This window comes from Strix uralensis, chromosome Z (genome assembly GCF_047716275.1).
Source record: "Strix uralensis isolate ZFMK-TIS-50842 chromosome Z, bStrUra1, whole genome shotgun sequence".
NCBI classification, from domain to species: domain Eukaryota; kingdom Metazoa; phylum Chordata; class Aves; order Strigiformes; family Strigidae; genus Strix; species Strix uralensis.
The window spans coordinates 17469829-17493359 of NC_134012.1; the positions used below are offsets into that span (position 1 = coordinate 17469829).

Consider the following 23531-nt stretch of genomic DNA (forward strand, 5'->3'; position numbering starts at 1 on the left):
CTTGTCCTTTTAGAGACTTAGCAGCTGGTGAACAGAGCTACAAAGAGTGAGAGGAGGTGGTGGTCACCTGCTAGAAGGAAAGACTCAGGAAGTCCATATTTCTTAGACCCACTTGTTGTGGGAACATCATGTATTGGATGAATGCGTAAGTCTCAACTTGGTATTAAAGCTTCAATGGTAAAAAGCATTCAAAGTCCTCTTCTGCGTCTGCCTGCCCATTGCCCCATGCTGAGATAGTCAGGGGATCTCCTGAACACTGCAGCATTAAGGGAAATGACACAGCTAGCACTGCACTGTCACTGACAGCAGTTTTGGTAGTTGACAGTAGTTTTGCTGTAGGTGCAGGTTTTAGTCCTGTGCACTTCAGTGAACCACAGCCATTGTGGGCTTAGGAAACTGAGAGAAGAAGCTGCTCCCAGAGCTGCGTCGAGTGCCTTTCCCACAGCAGAAACTTCCTGTCAGACCTGATACTGGTGGTGTACCTGATTACCAAGGTACATAAGGTTAGTGTTGTGAAATTTGTTTGGTCTAGGCTTTTGTCTCACAGTGCTGGAAATGGAAGCCTGCAAGAGACTGTCCCCTGCGTGAACATGTCCATTCACCTGCTCAGATTGGCAGAGGGCCAAGCAGCAGCCTTTGCAGACCAAACCCTACATTAACCTTTGTGCATTTATTGATTCTTTTGTGTGTTTATTGAGAATGTGCAAGACTTTTAAAGTTGTGGGCAAATACAGAGCCACCTGTGTTTTAAGTGTTTGATATTACCCAGCATGGTGAGGTCTCCTGCAAGTTTTCACTGCTTGTTAGCTGCCCGCCCAGGGCTAAGGAACATACTGAGTGTAATCAAATTATTGTAGGCAAGTAACTGCCTGTATTTGCTCCTTGTGTTAGGCTTGATCTGCAGCAAGACCATGCTGCATAGACTGGGGACTTGCACAAACAGGTGTGTTCTCAGAGATCAGTAGAGCAAGACAGCTCACAAAGCTGCCCCTGCCCAGTTCTCACTATGCCAGCCACCAGAGCGTGGTTCAGACCAGGTTGAAGGCAAGCATTCTCAGCTCTGTGGCTCACTCACCAACAGCTGAGAAATGTCCAGGAGCAACTTCCTAAACTGTCTCTCAGCTGTTCAGGTTTGCATGCTGCAAGCATCATCATCAGTCTGACCAGGTTACTCTCCATATCGTGATCATCTTACAGCAAAGCCTTGGGAACATGTGGTGAAAGTGTTACACTTCTGCTCTGTGTGCCCAGGGCTTCACTACCACAACAGTGTAGATGTGCCCAGAAGAAACAGAAACCAAATACTTCACATTTAAGAAACACTTTCACATTTAAGGTTTTATTTGGACTTTAGGACCAAGTTGCAAGAGAGAGAGAGAGAGAGGGGGAAAGAATGAGAGGAAGTCCTGACTAGACAGATAAAGGCAGAGTTGACCAGCACCCTGCAGACACCTAGTTCAGGCCAATTCCTATCCACAGACATTTTGAGGAGCACATGAGAAAGACGTTTTCGGGGTGCAAAACATAGACCTCTCACTGTCTGGGGAAACAAGACAACAGGTGCTCCTTCACTCTTTCCTGCACATGGGCCTATGTCTTCTGTGCCTGACCCCATGCCCTCAGCATCTAATACCCATCAGTGTGTTCACTCACTCCCGCCTCCTGGCCTTGCTTCGGGCACTGTTTCTTCCAGATTAGTAGTTTCTGTCTTTGTTCCTTCAGGTGCTCTCGCTGTAGTCCTTCTGCAGCATTGGGACTTGCTGACCTCTCCCACAACTTTCAAAGCCTCTTTGGCTTTTTTGTAACTTGTCAGTGTCCTGACTTCCTCCTCTGCCCTTTTCTTTGGCTCCTCTGCCTGCTCCTGTCTCTGATTTCTGACCATCTCACTGGCACTGTGGCTTTGATCCCACACTCCTTCCCAGTACTGGAGTCATGGCTAGCTCTTGCCATGGTGGGAACAAGCCTCGGAGCTGCTTTCCCTCCTCCTGGGCTGCTGGGGACTCTAGGTGAGCACTGGCTGCTCCTGCCGGGAGCAGAGCAGGTTTGGCTGCAGCCCCCGGCACATCAACGAGCCATGTCCTCCCTTGGCCTCCCCCATGGCTCTATCTCCTTCCAGGAGCAGTGGGGGATCACCTAGAACATCTCTAGCTGGTCTCCTTTGCCACGAGGTGTGTGGAAAGAAGACCCTACTGGCTTTACCAGGGCTCCAGCTGAACATATGGACGTGCTGGACACACTCCATCATCAGAGCCTCCCCACAGGTGCTGGGGAAATGATGATGCTGCAGGGACCTTATGGGTGATGATGTATGAATTTCTGGGAAGCTCCTTGTGCCCAGGGATCCAAGGGCTACTGGCACAGGATGGCCTTGGGGCTGTTGCTGGAGGTGTGGTCACCATTGTGGCAGCTGCCAGGCTCAGTGAGACCAAGGGGCTTCCTTCATGCTTGCCAAGAGCACATGCGGTTGTAGGCATCCATCCTGCACGAGGACTGGGCAAAGCTGATAAGCTCATGGAAGAGCTGCTTGGTGAGACTCATAAAGAAGCAGCTGTATGTCCCCAGCAGTGGCTTGGTTGTCCAGTTCATATCTCCTCACGTTCATCAGGACAGCAAGCTTCAGGAGAGTTGCTAGTATCTGGTGAGCTCCAAAGAAGCTCTCAGTTTCTGCTGCAGTCACAGGGCCGTGAGCGGTTCAAGGACCCCTTTGTCCCACACCACACACAGGCAGGGGAGGCATGCTCTGAGGAGTTAAGGAGAGGCTCCATGTCCTTGTGGCTTAGGGGACAATAGTGGAGTGATTGACCACAAGTTGCAAAAGAAGCCAAACTCATTTCAATACCAGAGGGAACCAGAGGATGCCTTTGTTTCAGACAGACTGTCTGAATGAGCTAAGCATAAAGAACAGTTGTATAACTGTCTGTCCCTGACTTAGGGAAATGCAGACTTTAAGCAGAACAGTATACCCTTAACTAGTTTTAAGGGTACGCTTATTGTTAAAACAACACAGCGTGTGTATGCATTAGGTCTGTTTAATGCTATGACTCTATGACTCCAATCAATATAAACTTTTTAAATTTTTTATGCAGGTAACTGTAAGAGGTATTTAGCTTATTGGTTTACACTTTTCTGCAGAGCCCTGTCACTCTCTCAGCACGGACTTTGCCTGCTGTGACTCTACCTATGACTAAGAGCTGGAGCAGTGCAAACACCACAAAGTCTCAGGCAAGCCCGAGAAGCTGAGCTATGCGTCCTGCCAGAAGAACCTCACTCCACAGTGGCTGTACCTTCAAGTTCCATGTACGTATGGGCTTGCTCCACCAGACCCAGAGGGTAACGAGGGAAGAACTATTCTCCCCGCCATGGAGCCTGTTTAGGTCTCTTTAGCTGCAAGAGTTCTCAACTTGGCTCTACACCTTATCATAGTAATTTAGCAAAGCAAGTATAGTAGTTTTGTGTTTTATATGCGTTATGTGAGGCACTTGAAACAAGTAATGGCTCAATCTATACTGAGTTTACAAGGCCTCCAGCTGGGGGCTACAAAGTTTGCTCTGTGTGAACGTTTCTTGTCCTGCCCGCGACTTTGTTTTACTTGTGTTAGATGCAACAGCTAAATTTATAACCGATATGTCTGTTTCTTTTATTTTTCCTTTTGATTAGTGTGACTGTAATTTTGTAACAAGCACTTGCTCTATGTTGAATGAGGTATTTGCAGCACTAGCCAATGACGCAGTGAGAGAAATACAGGCCTGACGTGATACTGAAGGCCTTGAGAAGTTACGGCAAGAAGCAGAGAGTACAGGCATCAAGCGGGAAGAGATGGGACACAGACTTCACATTGCAGACTCCATGGCAATAACCTCACGCAGACCAGCATAGGGAGTGTGTATGTGTCTCATCCCAACAATAAGTACAAAAATGTCAAAAACAATGAACAAAGGACCTCTAAAGAGAGAGCTCCAGGCTTGAGCTGGCTGCAACCCACATATCCCTTCCTGGCAATTAGGGACAGTCAGTGTTGTGACAATGAGCATATTCTAGAGACCAGTAATGAGATTCACAATATTGTAATTCCACAGTATATCGGAAATGCAATAGTCTGCAAAATGTAATGTGCATTTATACTGTGATTGCTGTATCACCCTGCTAAATGGAAAATCCTTGTAAATGCAAATAGCCTCAAATGAGTAAACTTTGTTTTAAGCATTGGACCCTCCATGTGTGGAGTATCTAAGAAAGCCTGGTCAGAGAATACTGGACTCTGACAGAAAGCAGTCTCTGGGGGCTGTCATTGTTGTGGCAGAAGGCAGCTGTCACCAAATCTTGGTGGTAGTCACTACTGGGAGGCCTTTGCAGGCACACTCCAGGTGAGGTTCAGCATCTCCACCTCTGCCCCAGCAGGTGCCCCTGCAGTCTCCCTCTGTGGGGCCAGCCTCTGGCTTGGCTTTGGCAGCCCTCCATCACTCTGCCATCATGCAGCTTGACCCGATGTTGCCCCCCGGGCTGGCTCTCAGAGGTGGATGACATTTGCGGGGAAGAGAACGCTGCTGCAGGCAAGCTGCAGGGTGTCAGGGCCCCCTGATGGCAGGATGGTGAGGGGCCCTCCATCACTGGTGGTGGGCGACAGAGCCAACTTCACGAGGTCAGCTTCAAGAGGCCTGATGGCATATGGCTGGTGACCACCTTCTGCCCCTCTGTGTGGGGCACCAATCAGCCACGCGGTTGGAACACTGCTGGACCCAACGAAAGCCAAACCTGTGGGATCTAAAGGTTTCAAATATGCAGCATTGCCCACACAGACGCGCAGCATCTGGGGCTCAGCAGCTGCCGGGGTACAGGCTCAGGAGGCACAGGCCTGCCGAGAAGGTGCTGCGGGCCCGGGGCAATGCAGGCGAGACCCCGAAGATGCCCAGGCACCCACCAGCCTCCAGCCCCTCCTCGATGGAGGGTGCACCTGTGCAATGGTTTTGTATGGGTGTCAAGAGACAGCTCCAACTATAGAAAAATCTTCAGTACTCAGAAATCGAGGCAATTAAGTGAGCTCATTTAAAACCTTCGTTCTCTGTAGAAGGGATGCACTTGACTGTCGTTCCTCGGTCTCTCCCTCACGAAGGCGCTTTTAGCTGCTGTCTCGTAACAGGACTGAGGTGTCACCGGCCCCATGGGAGGAGGCAACGCTGAACTGCGGCGGCACCGGCGGGGCGGGGGGCCCTCCCACGGCGCGCACCGGAGCCCCAGGGCAGCCCCACCTCGGCTCCCGCCGCTACGGCGCGGCGACCCCCGCCGGCGGGCCGTGCGCGCCCCCTTCCCGCCGGCGGGAGGAGGCGGGGGGCGCGCACGCGCCGCCGGCCGGCCCGGGCGGAGCAACGGCGCCAGCTCGGCCGCCCGGCGCATGCGTGGCGAGCGGCTCGGGGCGGGGGCGCGGCAGGTGTCGCGCGGTTGGCGGCGGCGGGTGCGAGCGGGAGGGGCTGGGTGGGGCCGCGCGGCCGCTCCTCGGCGCGAGGGCAGCGGGCGGTGCTGCTGCGCCGACCCGTCACCGGGAGGCGGCGGCTCTCGGCCCGTCTCCGGCCCGGCCCGGCCCGCGGCGGCGGCGGCGACGACAGGGGAAGAGACTTTGGGTGGTGCCTGAAAGCCCCTGGGTTGAGGTGGTGGTAAGGAAACGGCGGAGCCCCGCCGGGCGTAAGCCCTCAGGGGCTGGGGGGAGCGGCAGGGCGGTGGGGCAGGCTCTGCCGGTCCGCGGGAGGTTGCTTCTCCTCTGTGGCTCTCCCTTGTGACGGAGGAAGTGTCCGGACTTCAGCGGGTTAGTGGCTACTTTCTGTCTTCAGAGGAGACTTGTGTTCTGCAGGGTTGCGTGGCTGTTGGGGAGTTCATCCTTCTCAGCAGGAAAACTATCCTCACTTCCTTTTTCTGTTAGCCTGAGTAATAATCTGCGGCACGGAGACCGTTTTGCAACTGGAGTCTGGTTGTCCGTTACTGCAAAAAGTTTCTGTTCAGATGCTGGAGAAGACTCATTTGAACGATGTGCCCTGACTTACTGGTAGAGGCTCCTCGGGCTGTGTTTCCAGTGAAATGTCCTCCCGTCTGGAGACTGAGCTGCTGGGTGAATGGCATAACTGTAGAATGACATAACCTTACAGCAGCTGACCACGAAAAGAATTTTAAGAAAGCTTCAGAAGCCACTCTGACCTATGTAGCTTTCTGCTAATGTATCGGTGTGTTACTTATTGTCACCATTGCTGCACTGCAAATCTTCTGCATTGTTACTAGCTATAGGAATGGGAATGTTGTTCAGGTATAAATTGAAGACTGCGTTCAGTTTAACCTTTGTACCCTAGTATCTGTCATCTTGTTTAAGTGAATTGTCCTCCTGACTGCTCCTCATAAGGTAATTTAGGAGGATATATTTTATGGTATCCTGTTTGCTATATCTGATCTACCGCAGTTCCTTTGTATTGGTGTACTGCAGAGCTATCTGATGGTGGCTTGCTGTCATCCCCCCCATGTCCCTGCCCCATTTCTTTTTCTGTTGAAGTTTCATCTTTTGAATCAACTTTTGAGACTGCTTTCCCAGGTTATTGTAGGTTCTCTTCATTGTCACTCTTTGCCCAGCTGTAATGGATATTGCATTAATTTCTCCTGAGCAGTAAGTTATTCAGGTAGGTCAGGTAAGAGGACTTTCAAGAGCCATATTAACAAAATAAGGATTTGGGTATATTATTTAAAAGAAAGGGAGAAAGGACCAAGTAATGCTTCTTACTGCCTTTTCCATGTCTCTTGCATGTATGTGCCTTGGAACACAACTGCAAACAAAATGCATTTTTTGCGGTACTTCTCAGTGTTTGGGTGTTTGTTTTTTTAATACAATTGAAACTTTAAACTGCTTATGCATGTGTCCAGCACGTGATGTCCCTGTGACACTGAGTGGGTCCAAAGAAGATACAAACTTCGTGGATCTTTTCCTTCTGACAGGTGACCACCACCTCTTCTGACTCTTTGGGGGGCATCCTGTGAAGCTGTGTTCACCAGCTGCTAAGTCTCTGAAAGGACGAGGGAGGGATCCAGATGCCTAGCGTGGCTGCTGCCCGTGGCTGTCTGGAGGTGTGCAAGTGCATGTGTTCAACGTGTGCTCCTCCTTCTGGGCGCAGTAATGCAATGGCCTGTAGTTGGGCAGGGCATGCCGTGAAGGTAGGTGTGGCAGAGGTTGTTCCACGATCAGTCGGTGAAACACACCGGACTGACAAAGGCAGGAATTGCTGGGGTAAGGAACCATGCATGTGTAAACACAGGTGTATGCAGGGCTGTCTGCATAGGTGTAGGTGTGTGGGTGTACCTGTGTGTAAGAATCAGAGAGACACAGTCAGGTTAGAGTGCTGTGTGTGCATAAAGCAAAACTGTTCAAGGAACAGTGAAGAACAGCAATTAATGCTGTGTCTCCTTGCCCAGCACCTGAGTTGGGCTGTTGTGAACTTGGGTGCAGGAAGGTAGGGACAGGGTTAGTGTCCATGTGTGGACTGAAACATGTGGCACGGTGTCCGAAATGTGCTGAGGGTTGGGATTTCTCTTCCTTTTGGACTTAGGCTGTTGCCCAGGGTGATTTCCTCTAAAAAAGGAAAACCATGAGGGGAGAGGGGCTGCTTCTGCAAAGAGCAGCAGACTAACTTTACACGGTGTCCCGCATAGCGGTACTGGGGGTTCAGGCAGCTGCTGCCATTTGGAGAGCAGCGCACAGGTACGCGAGTGGCAGTTGCTCGCCTCTGTGTGCTTGGAGGTGAGGGACTCTTCTGTTTTATCTTGAGCTAGAGAGGCTGGAGGAGAGTAACACTGCCTTCTCTTGAACCACTGACTCTGCTGGTGTCACAAGTTAGTTGCTAGAGGGTTAAGATAAGGTGTTTCAAGCATACAAGTGTGCTCAGTGCCAAGACTTGAGCCTGTGTGCAACACATGCTTTGAGAGCGGGGTTGGTCCTGGGTCATGTGAGAGCTCTGTCTGGCTTTGGTCTGCGATCATGGCGGCCAGGTTTTTCATGCGAGACTGCCCCTGCCGTGAGTGAGCGCCTGCAAGAAGGATGCCTGTCCAGGAGCGCAGCATCTGCCCAGCAGCACTTGTGCCTGGAGCTCCCCACCATTTCATGAGCATAGCTGGTGGCCCTGGAGGAGCCCTGAGTGTGCGCACACCTGTGAGCTGGGAGGGGTGGGAGGGCTTTAGGTAGTTCTGGCACCCTCTTTGAAACCACCTCCTGTGCTGCCCAGCCTTCCCGGGCAGGAGCCCTTGCTGGCAGGTAAGTCTTTTTCTGAAGGCAGCCTGTGGCACCGGGGAAGGCGCTGTTAGAAGTAAAGCAGTGGACTGCTTGAGCCTTTACCAGCACCTCAAGGGTGGGCGCGCGTTTCTCTGGATAGGGTGGTCACCTGGCAGTGTGACGGGGCAGTGTTGGCAGTGACTCTGTGGCGCTCCTGCTCTGCCAGTTTGCAGGGAGCAGGTTTCATTTCTGTTGGGTTTTCTGTTTGAAGAGGGGTCTGTGGAGTTGAGGCATCGTGTGCCTGTGGGTAAGACGTGGTGTGGCCTGGGTGCATGGGGTTTCCATGGAGGAGCTGACATGCACCCCGTGGGCATTGGTGCAGGGGAGCAGGTTCGTGTGAGGGAGGAGCAGCTGTGAGCTAACCAGTGTCACCGTGGGGCAGGAGGGGAGGGAGCACTGGGTGCCAACGCTGGAGGGCGAGGGGCCGTGCCCCACTTTTGGTGGAAGTCCTGGCCCCACACGTGGCCAATTGCCTGGCAGCGCCACCCCTTTTCTGGCCACGTGGTCTGTGGTGGTTGGCTGGCAGGGCCAGCCCGTGCACAGGGGCTGCTGTGCTCCTTTAGCTGCTTTTTTCGGCCGTGTCATGTCCCGTGTGTTTCATACCACTTTATGCTTGGTTGGCAGGACCAGGTACCCGAGTGTACCCAGAAGTATCGAAGTGTCCAAAGATGAGCCACTGAGTCACTGAATCCTTGTTTGTTTGGGGAGGGAGGTTGACTAGTAAAAGCCAGTATTTTTAGCCTGTGTATGTAAAAATGCTTTTTTTATTTTTCTTTTGGGGTGAAGGGGGTATAGGTGAAGATGCAGGAGCCTGAACTTATTGCAAAAACACTGCGAGCTGTTCTTCATGCTTTTAAAAATGGCATACCTTTGTCAGAGCTTCAAGGTGAATACAAATCTCTGACTGGCGAGTGGATTCCCTTCAGGCACCTAGGACATGGCACACTGGAAGGCTACTTGGAGAGCATCCCAGGAGTGGTCAGAATGGAAGGGAACAAAATGGGAGAGGTAAGAATCAGTCACAGTTCAGAAATGGCTATTGTATTTGTAAAGCATGCATGGTTCATGAGTTTACCTCTGCCTGTGCCATGGATTTCTGAGAAGAGTACTGTAGCATGTGTGTGGTGCATTAATGTTGGGAGAAGTGGAAGCTGTAGCATAGACCACATGCCCCTTATTTTCCTGCCTCTGCATGCAGACCGAGCAGTTGCGTTTGCAAGAGATGAAAGGTTTCAGGGCATTTTCCCAGAAACAGGAGTTCTGTCTGGAAAGACGGTTTCTGTGACTGTAGACCTCTGGTCCCTGTCTCAGCATTTCTAACTCTGGAGGGATATTGGTGGATTGTCCTAGGACCTTAAAGAAGGTTAACTTGCGTGTGTGTGTCTTGATGATCTCTTCAGGCTGGGGTTTAGCGTCATCTTTTTCCTACAGCGAAACTGTTGTGAGTGCTGTTGCTTATAAGCCTGGTGGTGCTTGCTTTAGGCTTAGCAGTCGTGTTTGGATTGAATTGCAGGACTTTGAAGACTTGCCAAGGTGAGGGGGAGCCCATGCAAGTGAGGTGCCGTGATGCAGAAGTCGCAATGCCTCAGTTTAGTGAGTGTGCAAGGGACAAGAAGTCAAGGAGAAGGTGGAGCAGAGAATATTAGTGTGATGGGAGAGTTTTCCCTTATTCCTTGACCTTGCTGCGCTAGCCTGTGTCTCCTGGTGGCTGCCAGCTTGGAAGCGGCTTGCCAGGACCACAAGCCTCCTTGTCCAATAGTGTGGAGTTCCTGGTTTTGAGTCAGAAGGCATTCTCTTGATGGTTGGTATAGCTGCATGACTTGTAGATGATCTCTTTGAGTGGAGAGCTTGAAGCCTCTCCCTTGTTGGAGCCGTGTCTGGGTACCGGAAGTCAGTGTAGACCATGGGAGAGGAGAAAGCTAGCAGATGTTTGGCACAATGTATGGCTGTCACAGCAGGTCTGGAGAGACAACACTTAAGGCCAAGGTCCCTTGTTGGCTCAGCTGGTTGGGTTAGCATCTGGGAGCTCAGAGGTAGGTCTTCCTGGTTAGCTGTGAAGAGTGTGATGAGAGGTGTCCTGAGTTTTGTGCTGGTGTCTGGAAATGTGGCTGGTTTTAAGCAAGAAGGTCCCTTGCTGCATTTTTGCAACCATCAGAATTTGCCCTTTTGCAGCAGGTAGCCAAGTTTGGGGTTCTTTTTTGCTTGCTCCAAGCCTGTATTGGCTACAGCTATATCAGTAACATGAATGCAATACCTCTGGGAACATCTGTGATGCTGCAGTTTAATGCTCTCTCATCATGGTGGCTCTGGCAGATAGCCATCTGTTTCTAACTCAGGCCTTGCAGGGTGTAATCTGGTATCTTCCCATTCCCTTGAGAGCCTTGCTTATCCTCTCATACAATGTGTGCTGAGAGCCTTGTGGACTCTTGGATAGCACTAGAGGTGGTGCCTTCTCTGTGGCAGCTGTAAGGAGTGAGTGGAACGTAGCTTTAGGAGGTGGAAAAGGAGAAAGCTACTAAACAGGAGTCTTGAGGTAGTTGAGCAGGACTTGTTTTGGTTTAGGAGCGCCGACTATGCTTTGCATGACTGAAGCAACTGAGAGGCACTCTGCGAGCGCCTGGAAGGCAGGAGAGATGGAAAGACCGAGCCCACATTGCTTTTTGATGACCCTCTGCTGTTCGGAGTGGCAGACACTGACCAGAGGGTGGGAGGTGTGGTTATGCACTGGCATGGGCTGGTAGCTACCTGGGACTGCTCCCACTGCTTTCCTGATACAGGACTTGGGCAGTACTTCAGTAAAATGCTTTTCTCTTCATTCACATCTCTCCAGAATATTTGAGCTCCATTATAAGCTGACAGCATAGCTCAGACTCCAGACAAGCCTGCTGCAAGAGCACACAGTCAACCAGTCTCTCTTTCTGGCTCTGGGAGTATTCTGACCTCCAAAAATGCTGCCAAGACCCTTGCCTCTTCCTGCACCACTGTATCCAAAGGGATTAAAGGAAAGCAAGACACTCTCGCACATGCAGAGGACTGCTAGCAGCTGATCCTGGCTGCAGGCTAGGCGGTCCTAAAATGACCTTCCTTACTGCTAGGGCAGCTGTCCAAGACATGCCACAAGAAATACATTCAACAAGCAAACCTATAAAGTGGACAGTAAATAATACAAACTGGTCTCAGAGTGCTGCATGTTACATGCTCCTTAAATCGAAGAATTTGTGTGAGATGAATATTGCCTAGGTAACTGATGCTGAACATACTGGTTGTGTTGGGAAGGCAATGATATAAATTTCCCCCTGTTCCTCTTACTACTGAACACTGATTTAGTCTTCTTGAATATAGGGAAGTTGAATGTTGAAAATTATTCCTTCACATGATAGGTGTGTTCCTCCAGTATCCACTTAAATTCAGTATACAGAAAACACTGCAAGAGGACTCAAATTATAATACTGTGTACCTGCAGCAGGTGGTTGTGTCATTTCAAGGAACCCTGCTTTGCTTTGCTTCATGTTCACTTACAAGCAGTGTATGGTTGCACCTTCCTCTAAGAAGACTTTGACTTCTGCATGAATAACTAGGCTCTGCCAAAAAGAGGAATTTGAAGACTGCTTTGGTCTGCTGCAAGTGAATTCATCTACCCCATCTCTTTTTACATCTGAATTCATTCTAACTCAAACAATCATTTTTGCTAAACTTAAAGTCACTGTGATGTGAAAACAAGGGAAGAAAATGCTGAAAATAGCTTATGACATTAGTGACAGGAAAACCCTGAAATGTACCAAAGATGTTAAAATGTGCATTTATGAAACTATGATAAACTGTGTATGAACAAAAAAATCTTTTATGTTGAGACCTTGAGAACAGAGCAGAGCTGAAGGTGGTCCATCCCATGTGCATCCCATTAGCCAGGAGTATGAGGAAAGCTCTTGTACCCTTCTCTGGAAATGGGCACGGCTGGACACATCTCTGAAGTGCCTGTACATGACTGCCCACAGCATGGGGCACAACCAGGAGAAACTGGAGGTCTGCTTGCTGTTCAGGGCTGTGATCTCACTGGGGTCATGGAGAGCTGTTGTGATTGTTCACACAACTGGTGTGCTGCCGTGGATGGACGCAGGATATTGAAGAATGATGGGCTGGAATGGCAAGGACGGGAAGTTCCTGTGAGACGCCCCCGTGTGAGAGCAGTGGAAATGCTCAGAGGTCTGCCTTGGCACAGGTGATGAGACAGCAAGAGTTTATGGTTTATGGGCAGTGGACAGACCAGTGTATGGGTGACATTGTGGTGGCTGGCTGTTGCAAATGCCCTAATTGACAAGAAGTAGTAGATGAAGCAGGTGATGCCTTCTTCCAGCAACTGCAAGAAGCTTCACATTTGCAGGCCCTGGTCCTCATGGGAGACTTGAGCCACTGCCATACCTGCTGGAGGGACAAGACAGCCAAGCATGAGCAAGCCAGGATGTTTTTGGGGTGTGCTGATGACAACTTCCTGACATAAGTGATGAGCTGATGAGTGGAGATGCTTTGCTGCACCCGATTCTTACAAACAAGGAAGAACTGGTTGGGGATGTAAAGGCTGGGGACAGCTCTGGCTGCAGTGACGACTGCAGTGTTGTTCAAGTGGTGTTCAGGAGCCTGAAAGGAGGGGAATAAAGCAAATAGCAGTATCAGCAAGCCAGGACTTTAGGAGAGCAGACTTTGACCTGTTCAGGAATCTGCTTGGAAGACTCCCATGGGATGCAGTCCTGGAGAGAAGAGTGGTCCAGGAGAGGTAGTAGATTTTCAAGGATTACCTCCTCCAATCTCAAGAATGGTCCATCCCAGCAAGCCAGGAAAAAACCCCAAGGTTGCAGGAGGCAACACATGGATGAACAAGGAGGTCCTGACAAAACTCAACCATAAAAGGGAAGCTTACATGAGGTGGGTGTAAAGAGAAGCAACCTAGGAGGAATATAGAGACAAGTATGCATGGGTTTAAGAAAGACTGCATTTCTTATTGGTGAGCTCAACAACATGAAAACCAAGACAGAATGTCATCACCTTCAGAACAGCTCCCAAAGCACTGCCAGTTCTGAGCTCCTCCTTCCGAAGAAAGTCCTTAAAATAGCAGGTTAACTGTAGACCACAGGAGAAAATACAGGAACAACAGAAAAGCTAGAAGAAAGAAGGTACAGCAAATTAAGAACTACAACCCTTTGCTGTGTTTTGTTTCACTAAAGCCTTACCAAATCCATGATCAAATCATGGAGCACAGGTTGTTGCACAGACAGCTCTGAAAGGGTGAAGAGTTAAGGATTTTGGGTTCACCTTTCACAAAGATGAGTTAAGACTCAATCTGGTACAGTCCGCTGTATGACCAAGTTTCTCTTTTATTTAAGTGACAATTTTAAATGCAAGGTTGCAGGAGGCACACATGGGTGAACAAGGAGCTCCTGACTTAGCTCTGCCATTAAAAGCATGCATGCAAGAGGCAGAAGCAGAATTGAGTGAGGTGGAAGGAATATAGAGACGCTGTCCAAATGTGCAGGGATGGGCTTAGGAAAGCTAAAACCCATATGGAGCTGATTCTGGCGAGGGACATGAAGGGCAACAAGAAAGGTTTCTACAGGTACATCATCAGCAAAAGGATGATGGGAAAATGTCAGTCTGCTGATGAATGGGAATGGGCACCTGGTCTTAAAGGACATGGAGAAGGCCGAGGCACTGATTGCCACCTTTGCCCTGGTCTTTACTGGTCATCAGCAGTCCCAAGGCTCCTGAGAGCACTGGGAAAGTGCAGAGCAAGGAAGACTTAGCCTCAGTGGCAGAGGATTAGGCTAAGGAGCATTTAAACAAACTGAATGTGCACAAGTGCATGGATCTGTTGCAATGCACCCTCAGGTGCTGAGGGAATTGGCTGATGTTTTTGCAAGGCCATTATCTTGGAAAAGTCACGGTTATTTATGGGAGGTTCCTGAGGACTGGAAGAAAGCAAGTATTGCCCCTTACCTTCAGAAAGGGTGGAAAGGAGGATCTGAGGAACTGCAGGCTGATCAGCCTGACCTCAATCTCTGGGAAGGTGATTGAGTAACTAATCCTGGAAAGCTGTTCCAGACATGTGAAAGACAAGAAGGCAAGTAGGAGTAGTCAGTATGGATTTATGAAGAGAAAATTGTATGTGTCCAAACTAATACCCTACCAAAATGAGGTGACTGGCTGGGTGGATGAGGGGAGAGCATTGGATGTGTTTATCTTAATTTTAGTAGGCACTTTCACAGTCTCTCCTATAACAGTTGCACAGAACCCATCAGGAGACTAGTCACCAGTGGTGTGTCCCAGGGGTTGATGCTGAGGAAATGCTGTCTAACATGTTCATGAATGACATAAATGACGGGACAGAGATCATCCTCAGCAAGTCTGTAGATGATAGGAGGGGCTGGTAAAGCAGACAGGTGTGCTGCCATTCAGAGGAACCTCAACAAGCTGGAGAAGTGGAACAACAGGAACCCTATGAAGTTCAGTGCAGGGAAATACCAAGTCCTGGTGCTGGGAAAGAATAGCCCCATGCACCTGTACAGTCTGGGGGCTAACCAGCTGCCTAACCAGCTTGGCAGAGAAATTCCTGGAGGTTCTGGTGGTCATGAAGTTCACAGGGAGCAGCAATGTGCCATTGCAGCAAAGGAGACCATTAGGGAGAGTGTTGCCAGCATGTGGACAGATGATTATTCCCCTCTACTCAGCCCTAGTGAGACCACATCTAGGAACCTGTGTCCAGTCCTGTGCTCCCCAGAACAAGAGAGACATGGACACACTGAAGCAAGTTCAGTGAATGGCTGTGAAGATGATGAAGGGACTGGAACATCTTTGACAGAGGGCTCAGAGAGCTGGAACCGTTTGTTCCAGAGAAGAGAAAGCTCAGGGGGATCTTATCTGTGTGTATTAATACTTGTTAGAAGGAGTAAAAAAACAGAGCCAGACTCCATCTCCAGTTCTCAGTGGTATCCAGTAAACAGACAAGAGACAACAGGAGCAAAGTGAAATACAGGTAATGCCATTTAAGCATTAAAAACCCCATTGTTTTAAAGCAAAGGTGGCTAAACACTGGAACAAGCTGTCCAGAGTGGTTGAGCAGTCTCCATCATTGGAGATATTCCATCCCTGACTGGACAATATCCTGAGCAACTAGCTCTGGTTCATGCTGCTCTGAACAGAGATGTGTATGAGGCGGTCTATAGAGATGTCTTCCAGCCTCAATTTTCCTGTGATTCCTTACATTTAACCGCTGCAGTGGTGAGGCTGCTGGTATGCTTTCTGCGTAGGTGTTGACTGCACAGCGGGTACATCATCCGATTTCTAAGCAGGAGCTCCTCGGAAGGGAGAACTGTCCCTCAGAAGGAGAGGCCCCCCCTCCAATGGCTGTAGGTTGAGCCAGCCCAGTGCAGATGCTGGGTGTGCGGAGGAGGAGAAGGACAAGCTGGAGTGCGCTGCTGGACACCACGAGTGTTGCCTTGTTCCTAGTGTTGTCATCCATTGCCCATATTTCCCTGGGCTACTTGGGTCAGCCTGAGAGACTGAGGAGAACTCTAGAGCAAGTTGTTGCTGCTTAGCAATGGCTTGCTTTTTTTGTCTTGGCACTTGTTTTTTCTGCTTTGGTTGCCCTGCCTTTCTTGTGAGAAAAGTTCCTGTCTGGAGCTGCTGTTTGCCAAGTTTCAGAGGTGCTGACCAAGTCCCTGAGTTTCTCCTGTGCTGAATTGTCAACCCTTGTGCTTGTTGAGGGCCGTGGTTATGAGGGTACTGGTGCTGTGTGTGAGGACCCCTTTTTCACCCTGTACCACCACCACAGAGCATGGCTGAGACCCATGGAGAGAGGCCCTGAGACCACAGACTCCTATTTTTCACTCGGCAGTTTTTGAGTGGCTGCCTGTGTCCTTGTGGAGCCCTGACAGAGTACTAATCCAGCTGCCTTTGCAGGATGTTAGCAGTTGAATGGCCCAAAAATTTGGGCTTGCATCTCCCCTGTGAAGCAAAGTGCATGCTAGGCATGTGGTTTGGGGGCTTGCCAAAGCAAGGTTCCTGCATCTGTTCAAGGGATGGCCTGTGGCAGCATTGCTGAGATATGGCAATGGGAGGTCAAGGCAAGAGGCCATTAAAGAGGCTGGGGAGGTGGCCGTGGGCTTGCCCAAGGCTGGGCTGTTGTTGGGGGCCAGCCCAGTGCCTGCAGGTTGATCTGTGCAGCCAGGATGTCCATGCTGTGTCTTTGGTAAGTGGGGCAGAAGCAGCCCAGCTCAGCAGGGTCAGAGTGGTGCCAGAGCCTCAGGTGAGCCTTGGCAGGAGAACCCAGGGGATGCTGAAGCCCCTGGCTTCCCAGTGCTGCAAAGTGAGATGGTTTTCCTGTAGGATGGGAGTGTGAAACCAGGCTGTTCCCTGGTGGGGCCCAACCTAATGTAGGAAGGTGATAGAGAGGCTCCAGCTGTCTGCTTTGCTGATTGGAGGTGCACTGCAACAGGAAAGGGAGGTCTCCAAGTTCTGTGTCTGCTGCTGAAGCCTTTCCTGAACTGCCTGCAGGCCCACATCACCCAGCAGTTACAGGCATGGACATGGTCACAAGTACTTCTGAGGGCTGTGGATGAGCTTGAGCCTGACTGACTCTTTTTCCCCCTGTCCCCTTCCTGTTCCAACCAGGTTGTTTGCCATGCTGTTGCTTGCAGTGAGACTGTGCCAATTACTCAGCTGGTGGCCCGGCAGAGAAGTTCCAAGCGGAAAATGGGACGGCAAGTGAACTGCCAGATGAGGCTAAAGAACACATCTCCAGTCACTTTGGCAGGTAAGCCACAGGCAGCTGTGGAGGGCCTGTCTTTGTGAAAGAACTGTGCAGCTGCTGGAGCAAAAGCCTTGGCCATGAGACTGTGTCACTAATGGCCATGAGTTGTGTGGTCCCAGTGAAGAATTCCTGGGATCAGGGAGTGTTGTTGACAAGGGTGCTTGTGCTTGCAAGCCATGGTCAGTGAGGAAGCCCTTCTTGAGTGGATATGTGCGATATGATTGATCTTGAAAAAGTTCATGGAGGAAGCTTGGCTTCACTTCCACCTGTCCATGCTTCTGTGAGAAATGTGGCTGAGATGCAGGCCAAGCTTGGCCCATTGTGGAGTGTCAGGGATGAGCTAACCTGTCACAGTAAGAAGGAGCCCCTGCAGCGTTATCTGTGCCTGTTTCAGCAGCTCCTGTGGCTGCTGTAAGTGCATTGATTGTCATTGCTGATGCCCAGGGTCTGCTCTTTGTAATTCTGTGCCTTTTTGCGGAAGCTGCTGCATCAGTGGTTTCCCAGGATCAGGCCCAGGCAAGGCCCATCTGCTTGCAAGTTGGCAGCTTGGAGCAACTGTGGGTCTCGCAGTTTGTTTGTATTCCCCTGTTGTCATCTGTAACAAAGGCTTTGCTGCTTCTTGCTCTGCTGCGACCACGCCAACCGTCTACCCTCTAGCTGGGAAGCTGAACTGTTGACTCATATCCCAGTTAAACGACAGTGATTGTAAACACACATTGGTTCACTGTCTTGCACAGCAATACCCCTTGGAAGTGTTTGAGCCCACCAAAACTGGTGTGGTACAGCCAGCAAGTAAAGAGTGAAGTGGCGCAGAGCTTGTTTATGCCGGTGTGGCCTGAAGGCCAGCGTGGCGTGTTCCTCTGCAGGTGTTATTTGGTAACCTCTGCTGTGTGGTGGGAGTTTGGGAGGAGAGTGCTTGCAAGCCAGGGTAGAGAAGAAGAAACCTTTGGGCGGTGGCGCAGGAGGTGACCGAGGAGGTGGAATTAGGCTGCATGTGCCACACCTCTGGGAGCTGCTGGTGCTGTTGGGTGCTAAAGGGCAACCTGACTGTGGGTTCCACCTGAGACGTGACCTGTTGCGGCACCTCACAGGTACATGGCTTTTCCGAGAGGGTAAGGGGAGATGGGTCTCCTGTTCTTTCCCTGCTGCAGCACAGTGGTGGGACTGTGGTTTGTGAGTTGTTGGGTGCGAGCCGTGATGCTGTAGCAGAGACTCACAACGGTGGCTGAGAGCGTCCTTCTTAACCGTCTTTTGGAAAAGTATGGGCTCCCTGGAGGAGTTACCTGCAGTGCTTGAAGTCTCTCTGGGTTGGGTGGAGGAGAGCACTACTCACAGCTACATCTGCAAACTCTTTAGGAAAGCCCAAAGGAACTTTGCGACAGCCCAGGCCTCTGAGCATGCCAGAAGAAGGCAGCAAGAGGCCTGTTCCTCGCCCTCCGCGAGGCAGAGGAGTGGCGTGTGGAGTGGTGAAACCCGCCATGGAGAGTGCCCGGTCTGCCTTGCCGCCAGCTGCTGGGAGCGGACCGTCTAAAGAAATTCCCATGCAGAGGCACGTCACTGTGGTAAACAGGTCAGTGTGTGCACACGTGTGTGAGTGAGTGAGGTGAAGTGTGGTGGGCCCTTGGATGCTGCCCATGCCAGTGGTGGCTTTTGGGATGTGGGAATGCAGGCTCCTGCCCTTGCAGAAGGTGAAGTTTGAATGGGGGTTGGTACCCGGGAGGGAGACGGGTGACCCTTTGCCTTTTTGGATGCTGCCATAGCTCCCCTGTGCTCTTGGCCTGCTCCCACGTCTTCTGGGGAGGAATCTGGCCAAAGGTGTCACAGCAGAGGTGTGGGGGATGTCGCTGTTTCCCAGGCCCGGGAGGGAGGGAGCTGCTGTGGCGGGCACGATGAAAGCAGAAGGAGGTTTGTGTGTAGGTGTCAGGCGATGCTGCGTGTTGAGGGTCGTGGCTGTCTGCCCTTTACCCCTTGCCTGACTTCTGCGTTGCAGCGTTAGTGTTCGTGTCCCTTGTCGGCGTGCTCGGACCCAGCAGCTGCCCGACGGTGTTTGGGTGAACTGAGCTGAGGGCTGGAGCTGCAGTTTTGCTGGGTTAGCGGTACATGCTGGTTTTCAGCCCGCTTTGAGCCACTCTAATCCAGGTGGCTTACCCAACTGCTGCCCCATCATTTCTCTTTCAGTGTTGTTTTCGGCTGCCCTGGGCCATCAGCTGATGGTGGCGAGAAAGTGTTTGCTGCTCCCTCATTGTGGCTGCGCTAAGTCCGCTGGAGCTGTGATTGTGGTGGTAATCCTCTGCAGGTCACCGGCCTGGGTTAGAAGTCAGCCTTGTGTTGAATGGAAATGGCAGCGGTGTGCCGCTTCCACAGCGGCGTAGCTGTGAAGTGGCACGGAGCAGAGTGACAGCTTAATCCTGCCGTGGTGCCTGCTCTTTCTGGAAGACTCACAGAAAGCAGGCGCGTCCTGCCCCAGCCGCCTGCGTGAGTCCCGTGTGCCTCAGGGCTCTGGGCGCCAGAGGGGCAGATGTGGATGCGCTCAGAGCGCTCATGAGAGCAGCAGCCGCTGCAGCTTTTGTGCCTGAGAGCGTAATGTTGTACTGGTGGCTGATAGCACTGACCCGTAACCTTCCTGCTGCTCCGCAAGGGGCCCTTCGTGATGGCAGTGCCCTGCTGGTTGTGCTTTTTAGGTAGTTCCCCAGCGTGCTGGTGAAGTGGGCAGGTGCCCCAGGGAGGGGGAGGCATCCTGGCTCTTGGGGTTGCCAGGGTGATCTGGCTGGGCTTTGCCTTGGGGCAGGGCTCCTCTTGAGGGCCAGAGATGCTCCTTGTGTCATGGGCAGTCAAGCTGGTGCAGTCGCAGCAGCTGTTTGGATGTGCCCAGGCAGACGTCTGGAGAAGCTCAGAGGTGAGCAATGATGGTGGCAGGAGACAGTGGTTGTAAAGCTGAGGTGGGTGAGAGGAGAGCAGTGGCAGGAGCAGTGAGGAAGCCAGAGGCGCTGGCAGTGGCTGTGTGAGGATGAGGGTTTGGAGGTAGAGACCAGGTAATAGAGACATGCCGCATGTGGCAATTGAGGAGAGTGAGACTGGGGCTTCGACAGGAGCAGGGAGACTCAAGATTGGGCCTCTTTGTCTGCACCACAGCTCCTAACGACATGAATGTGGACTAAGCTAACCAATCTTCTTTTGCTCTTAAATGAGCTGGGTGGAGGTGCAGTGCAGAAACATTTCACCAGCTCTGCTCCCTGTTCTGCGGAGGAGGTTTCTGCAGCAGAGAAGAGAAGCACCAAGCCATCCTGCTGTGATAGAGTTGTGGGAGCAGATGTGCACAGGCTTTCCCTTTTATGTGTGTTCATATGAGTTGGATTTTTTGAAGTAGAACTTCCCTGAAAGGCAGAGTTCCTTTGTTCCACGACAGGTAGAGCAAAAAAACCACTTTCAGTTCTCTCCAGGTTAGTTGCTGGAAGGCCAGAATATGGTTTGTAGTACTTGAAGCTTTGTAATGCTTGAAATAAAAATAGGTAGCCCTCTTCTGGCTCTTCTAATGGAGTGTGCCCCATCTTGTGTTGTCATCTTTGTTTCTCTCTGTCATATTCCCCTGAGCTCCTTTCAGGTAAGTGTTCTGCTTTTGTTTCTGGTGTCTGTTCGTGCCCTACTTGGGAGGAGAAGCTACAGGTAAAGTGTGTTTTGGCTCAAGTAGTTCTGGAAGCGAAGACATATTGTGCTGTTGCAAAGGGTCCAAATGCTGTCCTGTTAGCTTGGGGGCATACTAGAGGAAGGGTTCATGGAGAAGAGGATCATACTCTGTTTTAATGCAAGGTTGTGTAGTGACCCATGTGACTGGATTATTTTGTTTCAACTTGGCCAGTCTGAAGCAGGACTGGCCAGATCCATGGCCGATGTCCCTGCTGCTGGGGATGTGTTGTGCCCCCAGAGCTGCTGTGGTTGCTTGTGCTTGAGGAATTGTGGGAGGGAAAGCCCCTTTGAGCCAGGATGTCCTGACCTCAAAACAGTGTACAAATGAGCATTATCCCCAGAAACCCTGGGATCACACCACCCTCATAGGTAGCCGGCACAGACTCAGGAACACTGTTCCAGCAGTGGTGCCAGCACTTGCCCTTGAGAGTGGCTCAGCGTTCACAGCACAGGTTGACTGAGACAAGTCCTGAAGGTGACAGAACTTGTCTCTGCCCTGTTTCCCAGTCTCCGGTGAGGCACTGTCCGTGTGCAGTTTCTCTGCATTTGTTTTCTGACACCTGTCCTGCCCCTCCATTTACTGAAATGGTAGCAAAGCACAACCGTACTCTCAGGGTTGTACTTAAGGGTCTTTCAATTTCTGCTTCTCTGTTGAGCCTCCATCCTGCTATGGCATATTTGCCTTACTTGCCTTGTCAGGATGTCCTCCCAGTGACAGGCTTTGTCTGGGTTTGACTAGCCTTGGTGCTCCACACAGTGAGGCTGCAAATGGCAGTTCCCTTGGGACACAGACTTTGGCAGCCACACCTCTCTAGGGCTCTGTGGTGTTTCGCTGAGATACCTTCATGCCTACAGCTTCTGGGGCTTGCCACTGTGTAGTCTTGGCACATTCTGTCACACCCAGATGACAAGGGGAAGATGCTGAAGGTAGCTGCAGTTGTGCCAGGTTGGTTCCTGCTGCCCTCCCAGGCCTTCTTGCAGACGCCGTTGCAGGGTCTGAGATGCTATCTTTATAGCAGCAATCACTCATGTCATGAGTGTGTTGCCATGGACCTGCAAACCTGCAGAAGGTGGGAGAGACCTTGCTTGTAAGGCTAACTGCAGAGATCCTTTAAGCTGGAAAGCAACAGTATGCATAAGAACAGGTTGAGATGCTTGGTGACCCCCTTGCTTGGACCAGCAGGCAGCATTTGCTGCTGGCCACCACCTGGCCCCACTGCTGAGATAGCACTGCCAAGGGCCAAAAGCAGAGTTGGATGGCATGGGCCTTACCAAGGTAAGGTGATGGGCAAAGAATGGCATGCCTTCCCTTTGCTCTGAGATGGTGGTCTGTGGGAGTGAAATGTAACTGGCTGCCTAGCTACAGCCATGCCTGGGGGCTTGACAGGGCTGCATGGCTAGTCAGGCATTTGTGAAGGGCTGGGCTGCTGACATGTTCTCTTATTGCTGGTGTGGCTAGGAGGCCTCTTGCTGGGAGGAATTTCTAGCAGCTGAGGAACATGTCACCTTGCAGGCAGCTGAGTTGTCTATACCTGCATGCTGGGGAGAAGTGTGTTGGCCCTGCTGCTGGCTGGCTGTGTTCCATCCCATCTTTGGAGAGAGAAGACCGTTATGGTCTGTGTGAGCAAGCAGTGCATCACAGGATCCTGACTGCAGGACTTGAAACTGATAATAACTGAGCGCAAAGCTAATGTTAGCACCACTTTGTTCTATGGGAAGTTGTTGAACCACAGCAGGAAGCATAGAAAGATACCACATGAAGTCTCTTAATATTGCGAGGATCCCAAATCCAATCAGCTTTCATTTGCAACATAAGAGAATCATCAGTCCTCTGTTCCAGGTTCCTTTCCAAAGTGTTCCAGATGGCATGGCTTGAGACGGGAACATCTGCCTTCATCCTCACTGAAACCTTGCTGCTGTTCCTGCTGTTTTACCTTGCACTCATGTCATCCATGGCACCTGATGTGTGGCTTAAGGTGGTAGAAATGGTATGTGGCACTGAGGATTAGAACACAGGTATGGATTCCTACTGGGAGACAGCAGTAGCAGGACAGTCTCCATTTCCCGTGTGGTTAGCTCATGGGATTGTTTTCCTTCCAGCCTAGCAATGGTAGTAGTCTCTTCTGAGTCTGCTTCCCTTAAAGGGACTTTTTCCTTGGGTATCTGTTCAGCTTGGAGTTGTCCATACTGGTAAATATATGTATAGGGAGGTGGGGTCCTGGGTTTCTTGCAGGGTCTGCATGGCCAGTCACAGCACACTCTCAGAAGAGGCTGCTGGTGCTTTGTGTGTGGATCTGAGCTGTGCCCAGAAGGTAGAGGATTTTCCTGTGATGCAGGTGGAGTACTGGAAGAGTCTTTTCAGATACCCAACAAGTGTAAGGTGTGAATGTGTGTTTGGGTTTCGTGTGGGCTACTTTGCCTTTGTGCTTTTTGAATCTAATCCCACTTGTGTTTCACAAATGTGCTTGTAGTTGATCTGCTGCTCAGCACTTCTGGGCATGCCTCTCCTGCTTTGGAAAATGCTGTGCTGGGCACTGGCTGTCCTCACTGCTAATGCTGTGGGATGTGACCCAGAACAGAAGTATTATTTTTGGTACAAGTGACACCCCATAGCTGATGGTGGAGCAGTAGTTTCATCTTATGGGGACAGCAAAAAAGCAAGGGAGAAAAATTCATGTTAAACCTTTTAAGATGCTGCTTGAAGAGGTGTGAATGTGGGAGGCCTCTTTCCAATTTGTGGATCTGCTTTAAAGG

General features: G+C 50.9%; 1 protein-coding gene across 5 annotated transcripts in view; it reads left to right on the forward strand.

Moving 5' to 3' along the window:
* Positions 1-5507: 5507 nt before the first annotated feature.
* The window catches only part of TDRD7 (tudor domain containing 7), a 53211-nt gene continuing 35187 nt past the window's right edge, over positions 5508-23531 (forward strand). The window contains exons 1-4 of one of the 5 annotated variants that reach the window (XM_074857228.1): positions 5510-6289; positions 9080-9301; positions 16955-17096; positions 18450-18663. In XM_074857228.1, the coding sequence (XP_074713329.1) occupies positions 9095-9301; positions 16955-17096; positions 18450-18663 (563 nt within the window). In that variant the 5' untranslated portion in view covers positions 5510-6289; positions 9080-9094. Of the gene's footprint in view, positions 9302-16954; positions 17097-18449; positions 18664-23531 lie in introns of all 5 variants that reach the window. The other 4 variants (XM_074857229.1, XM_074857227.1, XM_074857230.1 and 1 more) reach the window with 4 other exon arrangements.